General features: G+C 41.4%; 1 protein-coding gene across 1 annotated transcript in view; it reads right to left on the bottom strand.

The window, feature by feature from the left end:
- The window catches only part of AVEN (apoptosis and caspase activation inhibitor), a 189,951-nt gene extending 171,777 nt beyond the window's left edge, over window positions 1–18,174 (bottom strand). The window contains exon 1 of the mRNA XM_049899001.1: window positions 17,656–18,174. Within this exon, the coding sequence (XP_049754958.1) occupies window positions 17,656–18,174 (519 nt within the window). The remainder of the gene's footprint in view (window positions 1–17,655) is intronic.
- Window positions 18,175–18,381: the final 207 nt, after the last annotated feature.

The raw sequence follows: 18,381 nt of genomic DNA on the forward strand, positions 1-18,381 counted from the left end.
TGTCGAGTAGATTCCTACTGATAACGACCCTATGGGACCAGTAGAACTGGCCCATCGGTTTCCACGGAGCAACTGGTGAATTTGAACTGCCAACCTTTCGGTTAGCAGCCAAGCTCTTAGCCACTGTGCCACCAGCGTTCCTCCTCTAACAAGGGAGGCTGTGAATTACAGTTTGTAGTTGCTCTCCAGAAGCATAAACCTGAAAGCTCTAGCTATATAAAAACACTATAACCATCCACATATATAAGTTTTCATTTCCTTAGCGTAAACACATACATATAAGTAGGGTTACAGAGTCGTATGATAAGTGTATATTTTATAAGAAACTGCCAACATTTAGTATTGGCCATCTTTTTTTTTTTTTTTAAGCCATTCTAATCCATGTATAAAGAGCCCTGGTGCCACAACAGTTAAGCACTTGGCTGCTAACCAAAAGGTTGGTGGTTTGAACCCACCCAGTGGCTCCAACCCACCCAGTGGCTCCAAAAAGAAAAAGACCTGGCAATCTGGGAAATACAGAGTAAAGGAAAGGACTGTGCTGTTACATTGTAGGGAAAGCAACTGCGGTCACATAACAATGTGTATATAAGTTTTTATATGAGAAATTGAATTGTAAACTTTCACTTAAAGCACAATAAAAAATTCTTTTAAAAAAAGAATGTATGAGAAATACATCTTAGTAAATTAGAAAAAAAGAAAGCCTTTTTATATTTTATTAAATATATCACTTTCCGCTTGTGATAGATAGGCAGAATAATTCCCCCCGCCCCAAGATGTCCAAATCCTAATCCCCAGAACCTGTGAATATGTTAGGTTACACAGGAAAGGGAAATCAAAGTTGCAGATGGATTGTTGTTGTTTGTTGTTGTTGTTAGGTGCTATTCCATCGACTTGGACTCACTACAACCCCATGTGACAAAGTGGAACCGGATTAAAGTTTCTTAATTAGCTGGCTTGAAACTAGGAGAGTACCCTGTGTTATCCAGTGAGAACAACGTAATCACCTGTTTAAAAAAAAACCATTGCCGTTGAGTCAATTCCAACTCATAGCCACCCTGCTGAACAGAGCGAAGAACTGTGCCATAGGGTTTCCAGGGTTGTAATCTTTAAGGGAACAGACTGCCACATCTTCCTCCTGTGGAGCAGCTGGTGGGTTTGAACCACCAGCCTTTCAGTTAAGCAGCCAACTGCTTAGCCACGGTGCCACCAGGGCTCCTTGAATATAATCCTAAGGGTCCATAATAGTGGAAGACAGACTCAGAAGGGAGTCCGGAAAAGAGACATGACAACAGAAGCAGGGTCAGAGGTGTTATGTTGCTAGCTTTTGAAGATGGAGGAAGTGGCCAAGAGCCAAGGAATCAGACAACCTCTAGAAGCTGAAAAGGGCAAGGAGCCTTCAGAAAGAAATGCAGCCCAGCCGACGCCTGGATTTTTGCCCAGTGAGGCCCATGTTGGACTTTTGAACTCCAGAGCTATAAGATAATAAATCTGTGTTGTTTTAAGCCACCATGTTTGCGGTAATTTGGTACCACAGCAACAGAAACCTAACACGCTGCCCTACAGACAGAAGATTGCTTGGAGCAGGAGAGCCCCTGCATTTTTATCAGGTAGCATTTTTAACCACATGCCAATAAAGAAAAGGAACCAAAAAATGTTATCCGTAAGTGTGAAGTAAACAGTCACAACTAAGAAAATCAGAATATCAAAAACTAAAAGAAATTATGACCTACATAAGCTACAGCAAAAAGCCGGGTTTCATTTCTGTGACACTCAGGTGGCCTTAAACCAAAAAACCAAGCCCGTTGCCATCAAGTTGATTCCAACTCAAAGCAACTCTACAGGACAGAGCAGAACTGCCCCATAGGGTTTCCAAAGAGCGGCTGGTGGCTTCAAACTGCAGATCTAGCAGCCATAGCTCTCAACCACTGCGCCACCAGGTGGCCTTATTTAGCATTAAAATTCCTGTCAATTTCTTCTACTTCACTGGAAGCCTTCACATTAATCACTGCAAAAACGTACCTACTTATTTTGTCGTACGGAAACCCTGGTGGCGTAGTGGTTAAGTGCTACGGGTACTAACCAAGAGGTCTGTAGTTCAAATCCGCCAGACGCTCCTTGGAAACTCTATTGGGCAGTTCTACTCTGTCCTACAGGGTCGCTATGAGTTGGAATCGACTCAATGGCAGTGGGGTTTTAGTGGTATTTTGTGGTGGAAACACTGGTGGCACACTGATTAAGAGCTACAGATGCTAACCAAAAGGCTGGCAGTTCAAATCTATCAGGTGCTCTTTGGAACCGTGTGGGGCAGTTCTACTCTGTCCTATACTGTCTCTATAAGTTGGAATCGACTCAATGGCAACAGGTTTGGTTTTTGGTTTTTTTATTTTTGGTTACAAAGTTAACACCAATATTCATTATTTATGTCAGTAAACATAAACGGAAGCTATTCTGCCCACAGAATACCAACTAAGGAAAAATATAAACCAGTACCCAGTGCCATCAAGTTGATTCCGACTCATAGCAATCCTTCAGGACAGAGTAGAACTGCCCCACAGAGTTTCCAAGGAGCACCTGGCGGATTTGAACTGCCAACCCTTTGGTTAGCTGCCGTAGCACTTAACCACTACGCCATCAGGGTTTCCAAAGGAAAAATATAGTTACGTAAATTACCATTAACAAAAAGAAAATTAAGTTGAAAATGTAAAGAGCTTCCAATTTGCATATTCATAAATATATTAACATATATGTAAATATAGAGAGGGGCACAGGACAATTGTATGTGTTTATATAATATATACAGTCAACTCCCAATTACCTGCATTAAAAAAGAAAGGTGTCTTATTTTGGGGACTGGGGAATTGCTATAGATGGTTGTAGCACCAAGAAGTCACTATAAATATAAATGACAATTATAAACTCTTTTTCTACAATCCAGAAAACTAAAAGAATATACTAAACAGACCCAAACCCCTGGTATTTTTAATCATCTCATATGCTTGCAAACGCTGGACAATGAATAAGGAAAGCAGAAGAAAGCTTAATGCACTTGAATTATGGTACTGGCAAAGAATATTGAATATATCATAGACTGTCAGAAGAACAAACAAATTTGTCTTGGGAGAAGTACAGCCAGAATGCTCCTTAAAAGGGAGGATAGTGAGACTTCATCTTACACTGTCTTAGTCATCTAGTGCTACTATAACAGAAATACCATAAGTGGATGGCTTTAACAAAGAGAAATTTATTCTCTCATAGTCTAGGTGGCTAGAGATCTGAATTCAGGGTGCCAGCTCCAAGGGAAGGCTTTCTCTCTGTTGTTTCTGGAGGAAAGTCCTTGTCATCAATCTTCCCCTGCTCTAGGAGTTTCTCCGCGCAGGAACCTTGGGTCCAAAGGACCAGCTCTGCTCTTTGCACTGCTTTCTTGGTGGTATGAGGTCCCCAGGTTTCTCTGCTCACTTCTGTCTTTAATATCTCAAAGAGACTGACTTAAAATACAACCTAATCTTACAGATTGAGTTCTGCCTCATTAACATAACTGCTAACGCCACCTCGTTAACAACACAGAGATAGGATTTACCATACACAAGAAAATCACATCAGATGACAAAATGGTGGACAATCATACACTACTGGGAATCATGGACTAGCCAAGTCGACACATATTTTTGGGTGGACACAATTCAATCCATAACACATACTTTGGACATGTTATCAGTCCCTGGAGAAGGACATCATGCTTGGTAAAGGGTCAAACGAAAAAAGAAGACCTTCAACAAAATGGATTGACAAAGCGGTCTCAACAATGGGCTCAAACACAGCAACGATTAGAGACGGCACAGGACCAGGCAGTGTTTTGTTCTGTTGTACATGGGGTTGCTATGAGTCGCAACCAACTCAGCGGCACCTACCGACAACAATAATAACCAAAAAAACAATTCCCAAATTTTACTGTTTATTCAACAAAATGTATTCCAGAGACATAAATGCTACCTTGACTATAAGCCATTAATGTTCACTAATAAATGAATCTTTATTGAAATTTCACAAATATGATCATACATATCAAGTCTGGAATTGATACTACAAGCCAAGATTTCAGTCAACATTTTCATCTAGAGGTACCTATGTTAAGGATAAAATATTAAACTGTGCGTTAAACTCATACATTTACTAATTATTCTTGCTTGAATTCTCCTCAGCTATGGCATGCACATTGGTGATCAGTAGAGATAATACCTCACAAACGCAAAAGACAAGAAACTCCACCATCAAAAACAGACCTTCCCCTGTCATTTTTTCTCTGGCTCCCATCCTCCTTTCCCTCTATGGCTGAGATTGCACTGTTCTAAGCAGACAAGGAGACGAAAAACACAGAGGAGGAGGATGAATGTGCATCATTTCTCAGGTTTTCCTCTCTAGTTTGAAATAACATCAACAATCCAGGAAGCAGTCCAATCTGAGGAGTAAATAATTATAACCACTATAAAGTTTTTGAAGGAGCCCTGGTGGCAAAGTGGTTAAAGCAATCGACTGCTCACCAAGAGGTCGGCGGTTTGAAACTAGCAGTGGCTCTGTGGAAGAAAGATGTGGCAGTCTGCTTCCATAGAGATTTACAGCCTTGGAAACCCTACAGGGTCGCTATGAGTCAGAATTGACTCGATGGCAGTGGGGTTGGTTTTGGGGTATCACAGTTTTGTGCTGTTGTTTTAATCTGTGCAGCTAGGGTTTGGACATAGCTTTGCAAGCATTCCATGGTTGCTCAGTCATGACAAGTACGGAATGTGTGGTAACCTCCCATGTGGAAAAATGTTAGCCTGCTAACCCCACCTGCTGTTCACTGTTAAAACTGTGTTGGATGCTCGTTTCATTTCAGCCACAAGCAGACACATGTTGCACGCAGCAAATGATGCCAGAGGCTGACCTGAGTTTTTTTTTTTTTTATTGTTATCGTTGTTTTAGAACTAGAAAAGCTCCTTGGAGTTAATACATCCAATTCAGCCTTCATTTGACAGATGGGTTGGTTATCTTTTATTTAATTAGACCAAACAGCATTTCCACATTTGCTTTCAACTCTACTATTCACTTCATATTAAAAAAAAAATCTTTTCATCAGAACTTTTACAAAGAGAAATCAATCTTCAGCATTTCACAGTCACCTTTAAGCAGTTTGCACATCCAGAATGTATACTTACAGAACACATCTGAATCTAACACTTAATTTAAAGGAAAAAAAAAAAAAACTACAAGGATGATTTGATTATAAATTTTTTTTATTATAAATTTTAATGACGGCATTCTCAAACTGAATCATCTCTTGAAGGATTTTCACAATTCAAAGTTTTGAAGTGAGAGAGAGAATGAAAATGAATACTTGTTTGCTAAGGACACCCCAAATTAAGAAAGAGAAAAGGAATTAAGAAGGGACGAGCAATGGTATGCAAATATTCCCCAGTCTTTCTAATACCAGCTATCCAGCAGCCCACTTAGAAACCCTGACATTTAAAGAACTAGAAGTTTGGGGACGGGAGTATGGCTTTCGTTGCTTGGGTAGCACAGTGTGGTGAACCACGTCCCCAGATGTCAGGATCCTGGGCAGATTCCTCAGTTTCTAAGTTATTTGGTACCCCAGATACCCAGTGCCGTCGAGTTGATTCCGATTCATAGCGACCCTATAGGACAGAGTAGAACTGCCCCATAGAGTTTCCAAGGGGAGCGCCTGGTGGTTTCAAACTGCCGACCCTTTGGTTAGCAGCCATAGCACTTAACCACTATGCCACCAGGATGGAAACCTGAAATTTCCACCTCTTCCACATTTCACGACTCCATCTTTTACTATGTAAGACGGATAAGATACGTACTGAATAAACTAGAAAAACTTAAGTCAACAAATCTAGAAGATGAACTACAATTCAATACAACCTAACCATTTTGCTACCTTAGAAAACGAAGACATGCCTGATTTGATAGAAAAGCAGGACACACAGTCCACATACAATAGTTCCAAGAGGACTATTATATAAAAATAAATTCACAATCGGTTATTTTGATTGTTCATAAATGAGGAACTAAATCTCCTCCTGGAAATGAAAAATCCCAAATTCAAATATCGAATCCCGCCACCAACTGTATCCTTTAAAAGACCCAAATCCACCCAACTCCTATTTCTTCACCTGTGAAATCACATTTAACACTGCCTGTCTACTGCCATCTGTACAGGTGAGAACTTAAATTAGGTTCTGGTAACTATGGGTTCCGATAACCACTTAAATGTGAGGCTTTCTTTTAGGGCCTACTTGGAAGAAGTAGTTGGTTTTAACTGATTTCACTTTTATAGTTTACCTTGTTTTTTAAATCAAAGTAATACATGTTCACGGACACAAAATAAAAATTCAAAAAGTACAGAAAGGCATAAAGGGGAAAAAGGAAAAGTTCCCCTCACCCTGTTTACCTCCTAGTCTTATTCCCCCAACTTAACCACTACTTATGATTCCTATATAGCCTTCCAGAAATTTTCTATGCATATATATTATCTTTTTTTTTAAACACAAATAACATCATACTATACTAACTTCTCTGAAGTACCTTCTTCTCTCTATATTGGACATTTTTCCACATCTACCCCATTCTTTAACAGCTCTTAATAGGTAGGAGTCCCTGGGTGGTATAAAAGGTTAATGTGCTCGGCTGCTAACCAAAAGGTCAGAGGTTCAGGTCCACCCAGAGGCACCTCAAAAGAAAGACCTGGCAATCTACTTCTGTAAGATCACAGCCACTGAAAACCCTATGGAACACAATTCCACTCTGAGACTCACGGGGTCATCATGAGTCAAACTGACTCCTCAGCAACTGATGGTAGGGGTCTTAATAAATACCCTCCGTCAACCAACCCACACCAGGAGGATACAGGAGGATCTAAGTTCAACCAACACTGAACACGAGCAATGCTTTTTTTAAAAAAAATAGTTTTAAAGATTTTTCTGTGTATAGTTTCATTAGAAAGCCTATCTCCAAGGAAACTAACAGACTGAAAAGTGTTTGTAAACAATCTAACAAATATTCTTACCATCTCTTTAAAGCCAATGAAGAACCTCCAATTCCCATTTGGCAAAATAATCGTAGTAATAAAACTGAGGCACAAGAAATGCTCTACCCTGGCTTAGTCCTAACCGAATTTTACAACCACAAAGGAACACTACTAAAAAGCTGGTATACAATTTACCATTTACCGTCTACATTACTTTCTAAATTCTATCACTCATTCAACAAAATTTTTTTTAATTATGCTTCAGGTGAAAGTTCACAGCTAAAGTTAATTCCGCATACAAAAATTTATGCACATATTGTTATGTGACCCTAGCTGCAATCCCTATAATATGACAGAACGGTCCCCTTTTCCACCCCAGATTTCCCGTGTCCATTCAACCAGCTCCTGTCCCTTTCTGCCTTCACATCTCGCCTCCAGACAGGAGCGGCCCATTTAGTCTCCTGTATCTACTTGAACTAAGAAGCACACTCTTCACGAGTATAATTTTATATTTTATGGTTCAGTCTAATCTTTGTCTGAAGAACTGGCTTGGGGAATGGTTTTAGTTCTGAGTTAACAGGTCCAGGGACCATGTCTTCTGGCGTTCCTCTCATCTCACAGTGCACTCTCATGTACAGGCCTTCAAATGGGTTGCAATTAATGAAGTAGACATACAAATAAATAATCCAATAAAATGTAAAATGAAAATAAATGCTATATTTACAAAGTACAGAACTGCTAACTGAGGAACGCCAGAACTTCACGAAGAAAGGTGGCTTTCGAACCAAGCGTGTTAAGATGAAAAAGATTTTGACAACTGATGAGTGAGTAATATAACATACGGGTCAGAGTTTTGGTTGTAAACTATAAAACCAATTTTGCTAACTTGGGCAGGAAAGGAATTTATTTAAATAATTTCAGGTATCTCATAAAACTGACAAGAAGTCTAGAGAAACCAGCCAAAAACACAAGCAAGAAGCAGCAGCTTAGAACCTAGCCACAGTGACACAATAAACTGGTAAGGATGCCATGGCAAATGCCTAAGATAGCAAGAGGGCCCTGAATGCCATATTAAGAATTTTAGGCTTTATTATATGTGCCAGGTTGAAATTATTTGAGGAAAAATAACTGACATGAGCTAAACTATGCTTAAGGAGCCTTGGTAGCACAGTGGTCAAAGCACTCGGCTGCTAACCAAAAGGTTGGCAGTTCAAACCCAGCAACCTCTCCTTAGAAGAAAGATGTGGCAGTCTGCTTCTGCAAAGATTACAGCCTTGGAAACCCTATAGGGCAGTTCTACTCTCTCCTATCGGGCTGCTATGAGTTGGAATCAACTTGACCGCAAAGGGTGGGTGGGTTGGTTGGTTTTTAATCATCCTTAAATAGAAAAAAATCTAGAGACATTGTAAATTATGTATCAGAGAGGTGAGAAATTGAAAACAGAGGACCTATCTAGCGGAAAAGTCAAGAGACATTTTGGAGCCAGAACTGACAGACCTTGACAACTGGATGGGCCAGGGGAGTCGGGGCGCCTGCCCCACGCTAAGGTTCCTTCCTTGGTGAGCACAGAGCTGGCTGCTCCAGTATGACATTCTACTCAACTGCAACTGTTCTGGCAGGATCACCAGGAACCTCCTATTTCCCATTCCCAATAGACACATTTTGGCCTTATTTTTCTTGACCCACATCCCTCCTTCTCTTGACTCTCTCCTCCTTTCATTTCATTCTATTCCTGGTTGGAATTTCTACTCTGCCCCTGTCTCTTTGACCCTTTTACAGCTTCCTCTTCCTCTGGCATAAATGCCCATATTTCTCAGCACCTTGCCCTCAGCCCTCTTCTCTCATTTCATCTACATTCAAGTCCTCTGCTCCCAGAGAATGCCAGGGACTCCTGAATCCTCACCTCCTTCCCGGATTTCACCCAAGAGCTTCAGACCTTCAGATCCAATGTCATATGGACAACCTGCCCAAAACCAATCATCTTCTTCCAGGAAGTCTGCATGTGTGCCGACCTCAGTGAAGGGCACCATAAACCTACCACCCAGAGACAGCCGCCGCCATTTTTATATGCATCCTCTTGCCTATTTTCCCTTCTTTTATAATCACAGTCATTTGAAGAACCTTTGTTTCAAAAATGAAATATATTTGTTTCCAATAACGCACAATTATAAAAAAATGTGAGTAAAGGAAGTTTCACATAATCCCTATATTTTCCCCTCCCCCAACAGAGATTAACAATTTGATATATACTCTTACATCCGTTCAGGCTTTTAAAGGCATAATTTTCACATAAATACAATATTATCTCCTTTTTTATTTCCTTAAACATCTTGTCTTGACATCTTCCCAATTTCATATGAAAAGAATGCACACCGAATTGTTACCAGTAGTTATTTCTGTTTGGTGATATGATAGGTAATTTTATTTTCTTCTCGGTATTTTTCGGTTTTTTAAAGTCCAAACAGGTGGAACATTAAGCCTTGTACCTCTGATGTAAAAAGGGAGGAAAGGAAATAGAGATTAATTTTGATAACAAAGAGGCACACTGACGAGAAGTCATACTTGAGATAAGGTTCAAATTGACGAAAACAAGTAACAGAGGCTGTGAGGTAGTATGTGTCGATCACACATAAACCAACATCACCCAGAATATAGTAAAAATACAGACTGTAAATCAGGTGCTAAAATCCTCAGGGAAATAATAAAGCCAGTCACATGAAATGACAAATTATCACATTTGCCTAAACAATTATTAGTTTTTGTCTTCTAGATCTACTCTTACCATATGTGATAAGTTGTCAGTTTCAGGAAAAAAAAAAAAATAAGTGTTCTATTCTTTATTCTCTCAGATGTTTTTAGGCTTTGTTAGTCTTTGGAGAGATCTGTGTTTTGGCTCCATCAAAAACTCTTCGTTATTGCAAAGAATAGAACTCTGGCCAGCACACAGATTTAAGAGGAGACGTGTCTTGACCCAACAAAAGCAGCAGCTTCTAACAGAGATGTCCCAGGGTCGACGGCTGCTACAAACAGTACTAGGAAGACGCACATCCAGACGGCAGGATGAAAGCCTCCATAAATCAACTCCCCCACAAAAGCAACAAGAACACTGGCAAAGTTTGTCAAAATCCACATTTTCGGAACTCTGGAAATTAACCAGAAGCTCGGAAGAATCCAAGGAGCATTTATTAAGAAAAACAGCTACATTGTGGGAAAAAGAGCAAGTTTCACAGTATTTTAGCTTCTTCCATTCCCATCTCACTCTACCACGCTCTGCAGCAGTTTGCAAACCAACAGCCTCACAATTACAGTAACTGTGAAAACCGGCAGCCTACAAGGTTCCCGGGGTGGCTCAAATGGGTAAGTGCTTGCCTACTAACAGAAAGGGTGGCATTGCAAACGCACCCAGAGGTGCCTCAGAAGAAGGGCCTAAGCTTACAAAGTCATGGGAAAAAAAAAATCTAAATGTGTTATAGGGAAGCATGATAAGGTTACCACTAAAAGATTTCCAAGTATGAAATACATTAAATTAGATAAATTCTGTGAGAGACGTGGAAACAAAATGGTTAAAGAGGATAAGGAACACAGTGAATCAGACTGCTAAGGACTTTGTTGATGTATTTCTTAAATGGATATAATGGTGAATATCAGATCACCACAGTATTTAAAATCCATGAGATACATTTGTAAGAATGATGTAGCGGGTTTATTGAAAGGTCAAGCTATGTAACTTGTTGGTAATAGATATTTTTAAACTATCTGAATCACTGAATAAAAAAATGTTAGATATAAACTTTAGAGTACTATGTCACACATGGCTTCTCAAAAATTTGAAAGCAGAACATAAGCAAAAAAGTTGAGAATCTGTAGTCTGTGTCAATAACAGAAATGTGTAAGTGAAATAATGGCCCAGGAGAAACCCGACCTGGAAACAGCAGGTTTGCAAGGCTAAGGACGCCATAATAGTTGTGTTTAACAGTGATTTGAAGTAGCAGGAAGAGGGCCAGTTCCATGGATTACCAAGAGCTAACCTAAAGGCAATTTCCTTCTGGACACTTAAGCATGTTCATGTTCTCATCAAATCTGCTTCAGACTTTCTAAAAAGGAGGCTGCCATTTGATTTTTAGCTATACTAGGCCCTCAATCCAGCTGACATGCTAAGAATGGCTCCTTTCAGCAACAAGGATCAAGCTCCTTAGAAGTCTGCCAGGAACTTAATTTGATGTCTTCTCTTCTCTAGGTGTCCACTAAACTTAAACATCAAAATCAAAGGTTTCCCTTCTGCTGACTGAAACAGTAACAATGGAAATATCAAAGGCATCTAGTATTAATTATTACTCAGGCAAGAAAAGACCAGGCTTAATGGTCTGAGATGGAGAAATCCCAGGAAGACATGGCCCTTGGACTCTCTGTTAGCCCAAAACTGAAACCATTCCCGAAGCCAACTCTCCAGACAAAGATCAGACTGAGCTATAAGATATAAAATGATAATCGTGAGGACTGTGCTTCTTGGTTCAAGTATGTACATGAGACTAAATTGGCAGCTCCTGTCTGGAGGTGGGATGAGAAGGCAGAAAGGGACAGAAGCTGGTTGAATGGACACAGGAAATCCAGGGGTGGAAAGGAAGAGTGTGCTTCACATTACAGGGACAGCAACTAGTGTCACATAACAATGTGTGTATAAATTTTTGTATGAGAAAATAACTGGAACTGTACACTTTCACTTAAAGCACAATTAAAAAAACTAAAGTAATTAAAGTTAAAAAAAAAAAGTTTGGTCAGAAAAAGAGCACCTCCAAATTCTACCCTTCTTAATGCAGGTATAAACAGCTGTCTTATCATCTACTAGATGTAAGTGATTAAAAAATGATTATGAGCAAAAGGATAGAGAGAATGGTTGTACGACTTGAAGGATGCAATCAATGTCACTGAAGTGTATGTGTAGGAATTGCTCAGACGGCAGGTTTTGTTATATATATTTTCGCCACCCATAAAACTAAAACTCATTGCGGTCAAGTCGATTTCAACTCGTAGTGACCCTACAGGGCAGAGTAGAGCTGCCTCGTAGCGGGTGAAGGCTGTAAGAGAGCCACGTCTTTCTCCCTTGGAGTGGCTGCTGGGTTCAAACTGCCAACCTTTCAGTTAGCAGCCGAATGCTTAACCACTGCACCACTAGGGCTCCATTTTCACCACAACTTTTTTTTAAAAAAAAGAAAGAATGAGCAGCTGCCATATAAACTTACGGCAGAAAGCAAGGATCTGCTGCCATCCACAATAACTGAGTAAGGTATCAGTATTTCCTTATAATCACACTGAAACATCTAGCAAAAGCAGGTATGTGAAAAGGATCACTAAACAGTCCTCCACACATCCCGTTCTAAAAGCTCAAAGGCACTCTAGAAGCAATTTAGAGTAGTAGCTGAAAGAACAAGCTCTGGGGCCAATTTGCTGGTCGAGTGACTTTGGGTAAGCTACTTAACCTCTCCTGAGTTATTTAACCGTGCCTCGATATATGCGTTCAATATATGCGGGTTACTATTGTTACACAGGGGTGGCTGTGGAATTCTCCTTCCATGCAGGTGACTTGGGTTCAATTCCCAGCCAACCCACCTCACGCACAGGCACCATCCATCTGTCAGTGGAGGCTTGCAGGTTGCTGTGATGCTGAACAAGTTTCAGCAGAGCTTCCAGAATAAGACAAATTAAGAAGAAAGGCCTGGCAATCTACTTCCAAAAATCAGCCAGTGAAAACTCTATGAGTTACAACAATCTGATCTGCAACCAATCATGGGAATGACATGCTTTGTTCCACTGTGCATGGGGCCATCGTGAGTTGGGGGCTGACTCAATGGCAGCTAACAGCAGTAGCAGCAGAGGAAAAAAACTGTAAAAATTCCAAGCGGTGCCAATAGACCATCAAGAAGATAAATATAATCCTGATTAAAGACTTAAGTATTCTGATTGAGCCTAGTATTTGTTTAAAAGTAAAAATTAGTGATTGCAGCCAGTACAATATCATGCTTCCAGAGGGTGTTCAATGAAGATAACTAGCCTTATGATATACTTACCTAACCTCTATAAGCTTAGGGCTCATACCATCTACAGAGAATGATTCAAGAACAAGAGACTAGCAAATGCAATGTACTCAACTAAATTGTTTTCGAGTATTACATACCTAGGAGTTGCTTTGTTTAATTTTATTTTGTTTTGCTTTCCATTTACAAGTCACATATATGTACTTGTCTAAAGGAGAAAGCAAAGGGTTATACTGTTACAAAATCCCCATGGTCATGTAAAGAGGAAGGCAAAGGAAAGGAGACAGACTGAGATGACTTTAAAAGACGAGTAGTTGATCATTATCATACAAGTTTCTTATCTAGCTGACTGCATCACAGAGAACTCTGGAGATGTATAAACACTGCTGAATCCTGCAGGTGAACAACTGGTCCTTACACGGCTAGAACTCTATTACAATTTTTTTTTTCTTCCTAACGTGTCATGAGATAAGAGAACAAGGAGGCCTCAAGCAGGTCAATCAATCTTGTCCTGTTTAGTCTTTAGCCTCCAAGAATGGTACTCTTAGCAAGACTAAATATGAAGGGGACTTCAGAATCTGAGAAGTACAAGGGACTTTAGAGGTTACCAACTCAAACAAAATGAAAGGAATAATCTTTCTGCCACCTTGTCTTCCAGCTTTGACTGCAAACACAATGACAGTGGTGGCGGCAGCAGCAGTGGTGTGGCTGCAGCTATCATTTATGCCCCAGGGACTGTGCCAAGCATTTTACATACACAGACACGTTTAATCATTAACTGTGAAGTGAAAAAATCCTACAAGAATATATAAAGTGGAATTGTAAAACCATGGTGACAAAAGCTAAAACTTTAACATAACGGGTTACAATAAGAGCATAAATTTTAAAAGGTCTTACATTATTCTTTCTCTAAATGATCATTTTACTCAGTTTAGTTCAATGGAGATGAGTAAGAAAAAAGCACCTTCATTCACTCAATTCAACATCTGAAGATATTTGTTACTAAAAACTTACGTGCCAGACACCGTAGTAAGTACTAAAGAAACTATTACTATAATTACTATTAAAACATGATCCCTGCAGCCAACAAGTACCTATTCTGTTCTCATTAAAGTGGCAAATACTTCTCCAAAAGGTAAGAAATAATAGGGTGGGGATGGAAAAACACTAAATAGACAATAGGTAAAGTGATAACTTTGGTGAAGGGTAAGGTAGTACATAACACCGCAGTAGCCAGCACAACTGTCCAAGGCAAGGTCATGGAAGCTCCACAGGTACCTCCAAACTCCCTGAGGGACCGAACTGCTGAGCTGAGGGCTGTGGGGACCATGGTCTCAGGGAACATCTAGCTCAACTGGCATAACATAGTTTACAATGAATATGTTCTATATTCTACTTTGGTAAGTAGCGTCTGAGGTCTTAAAGGCCTGGATACTCCACTGGTCTCACCCCTTCTGGAACAAGGAAGAATGAAGACAACTAAAGGTACAAGGGAAAGATTAGTCCAAAGGACTAACTGACCACATCTACCACAGCCCCCACTAGGCTGAGCCCAGTAACAACTAGATGGTGCCCAGCTACCACCACTGACTGCTCTGACAGGGATCATGATAGAGGGTTCCAGACAGAGCTGGAGAAAAATGCAGAATAAAATTCTAACTCAAAAACAAAGACCAGACTTGCTGACCTGCCAGATACAAGAGAAACCCTGAGAATATGGCCTCTGGACTCCCTTTCAGCTCAGTGATGAAGTCACTCCTGAGGTTCACCCTTCAGTCAAAAAACGGACAGGCCTATAAAACAAAATGAGACTAAAGTGGCACACCAGCCCTTGGGCAAGGAGTAGAAGGCAGGAGGGGACAGGAAAGCTGGTAAAAGGGAACCGAAGTTTGAGAAGGGAGAGTGTTGACATGTCGTGGGGTTGTTAACCAATGTCATAAAACAATACGTGTAATAACTTTTATGAGAAACTAGTTTGTTCTGTAAACCTTCACCTAAAGTATACTTTAAAAAAATAATAACTAAAAAAAGTAAGAGATAATAAACAATCTATTCAAAGGTAACTTGTCATACCTAGTCATCGAATTCTAAGTGCCATTGGCTATGAAAGCCTAGGCAAGTCAGTATGAATGAACATATAAATAACCTGTAAAAATTAATATATATACAGGTAATCCCCAACTTACAACAGGGTTCCATTCCGATGACTCTGTCATAAATTGGTTCTGACGTAAGTCCGATACCTCATTTTTTTTTTTTTTAGTTTTCACTATGATTGCCTTTTATTACCAGTATTTTTATAAATCCGATCTTTGTCTTTGGGGGCTGGAAACATTACATATAAACCTACAGATATATTTTAACACTGTGTGTAGTACATATTACTAACAATAAGATGTATCAAAAAAAAAAAAAAAGGATGGTCCTAAGTTCAATTAGTCCTAACTCAAATACATTGTAAGTCGGGGACTATCTGTATGTTCATTATTCATATTGTGTGTGTGTATATGTGTAATATAAATATTTGTTTATTTATATGTATATATATTGTTGGCAAGTCAGCCACCTGACTTATGGCGACCCCATGTGTTACAGAGTAGAACTGCTCCATAGGGTTTTCTTGGCTGTAATCTTTATGGAAGCAGATCTCCAGGCCTTTTCTTCCACAGAGCTACTGAGTGGGTTCAAACTGCCAAACTTTAGGTTAGCAGGCAGTCACAAACCACGTGTGCCACCCAGGCTCCTTAGATAGAGATACACAGTATAGATATATATAAAAATGGGGAGAGAGAGTGAAACCTACAAGAGCCAGAACTCCACAGGACTGCCTTGTTTTTCTGGGTCTCAGGAGTTTTCCACCTTTGACAGGGTGCTGTCTTACCACTTTTCTATTGCTATTTATTTGTGGAAAATATTTGAGTGTTCCTTCTTTGACCAGTTTCCACCTTACACAGGCTCTGGCTTTCACAGATTTTACTGCATGTGTTTACTACATATGGAGCCCTGGTGGCACAGTGTTTTAAGTGTTTGGCTGTTAACCAAAAAGTTGTCCGTTCGAATCCACCAGTCACTCCTTGGAAACCCTATGGGGCAGTTCTACTCTGTCCTGTAGGGTCGCTATAAATCGGAATTGACTGGACATCAACAGGTTTGGTTTTTTGTTATGTTTTATATATATATATATATATATATATATATATATATATATATATATATATATATCTCTTAGGAAACCTTGGTGGTGTAGTGGTTAAGTGCTACGGCTGCTAACCAAGAGGTTGGCAGTTCGAATCCGCCAGACACTCCTTGGAAACCCTATGGGGCAGTACTACTCTGTCCTATAGGGTCGCTATGAGTCAGAATCGACTTGACGGCAGTGGGTTTTGGTTTTGGTTGGTTTATATATAATCTTACACAGTTGTTCTGAGGACAAAACGTGACATATAAAGAGCACTATATTGGTCTTAGCTTCCTTTCCTGTCCTCAAACTGGAAGATAAGCTGATCCTAAAAATTTCTTCATGCCTCTGCCAGTCTTATTGTCTATTTTAATCTTAACAAGCTTAAGTATACTACACATAATTTTTAGCCTTATATAGTTTTTTTTTTTTCCAATTCTGTATTTCTTATACAACTACTACATTTAGGGTCATTGTATCTACTATGTCCTTAAGGTACTGCAAATATTTTGGTAAGAGGAAATTTTGCCTTAATTTAAAAAAAAAAAAGAATTTATCTATATGCATGAGAATTCAAAATATAGTACTGTTTACTTACCTAGAGCCGTACTGTACTACAAATGTTAAATTAACAGCACAACAGTTCATAAAAAGACAGCAATCTAACTGACTTCTGCAGTTGGGATATGAGTGATCAGTCCCTAGATGTGACTAAGGCCAATCATACTGCTACTGACATTCAGACCTGACTGCTGACATTCACACGTTGATAATTCCGAACATGAGGGCCAAGTAACCCCTGATTTCTACACATACATGTATACTAAAAAAGAGCCCGCCCCAAATCCTATTAAGTATCCTTAAAGCCCCTCTGTCGCCAGGTGCAAGTCTGAAATCTAGTCCATAGGGGGCATTCTTTCTTTCAATTAACTTTTATTATGTGCCTACTGTGTGTCAGACATTGCACAGCAGTGAGGAAAACACACACACGCACACACAAAATCCGTCCCTCCAAATGACAGGAATGTCCCCCCGCAGGGTGAGGCTTCTCAGGTCTTGGCACCTAGGGACCTAGACCTGGCCATGCCCCCCACTCCACAAGGGTTAATCACAACGACACCCTACAGGACCCCGGATGGGTCCCCTAGGACCTGTAGCCTTGAAACGCAGCCTGGGCCCCTAGGTTCAAGGACCCCTGTAGCAGGCTGGTGAAGCCCACGGACACTGCCATCTGCCGTCACCCCCGTAGGGAAGAAGCGAGGGGCGCACACAGCAGACGTGCCACGTGCGAAGCCGGCGCGCGCCCCCACCGCCCTCCAGCCGTCCCGCGCAGGCGCCTTGACCGCCCAGCTCGCGCGCGCCCCCACGCTCCCTCGCGGCCCCGGCCCACCAGCCCCGGCCCCCGAGCCCTCGCTCCTTACCGGTGCGCTGAACCAGGCACCCCGGCCTCTCTGCTCCCGGCGGCCGCCTCTGGGGGCGCCTCTTCCTCGGCCTCGGCCGCGGAAGCCCTGGCCCCGGCCGCGGCCCCGGCGGCCGCCTCCGTCCCCGCCGCCGCCTCTCGCCACCGCCGCTCCCGCTGGGTCCCGGTCACGGTCTCCGCCGGGCCGATCGCGGTCGGGCCGCCGCCCGCGGCCTCCCCGGGCTCCTCGTTCCGCCTGCATCTGACCTCCGCCCGCGGCGCTGAGCGCACGGGAGCCGGGCCGCCGCGGAGACGCCCTTGCCCCACCGGAAGCGGGCCTCACGGAGGAGCCACGAGCCCCCGGCGGCTGCGAGGCGCGGGGCTGCGGGACTCGGACGAGCCCTGCGGGGGCGGGGCGGCCGGTGTCCTGGCAGGTGGGGCCGAGCCGGGTCTCAGGAAGCCGAAGGACCAGCGGGAGCTGGAAGTGAGGGACCGGGGCATTGGGGGGGCCTAAGTAGAGGGAAGGGGAGGGAGGGACCATGGTAAGTAAAAAGACAGGTTATAAAACAAGAAGAGTTTGTGTCACGGTATGAACCCATTTTTGTAAAAATAATAATAAAGGAAGTGCTACTGTGCGTGTGTGCAAGGAAAAAGGCTTAAGAGTTTATCCTGAAATGTCAGCAGTGGTTAACTTTTTTTGTCTAGTTTGCATGAATGAATATGTAAGAAATTTTAAATGCCCTGAAGG

The sequence above is a fragment of the Elephas maximus genome, chromosome 10 (assembly GCF_024166365.1).
Source record: "Elephas maximus indicus isolate mEleMax1 chromosome 10, mEleMax1 primary haplotype, whole genome shotgun sequence".
In the NCBI taxonomy this organism is placed as follows: domain Eukaryota; kingdom Metazoa; phylum Chordata; class Mammalia; order Proboscidea; family Elephantidae; genus Elephas; species Elephas maximus.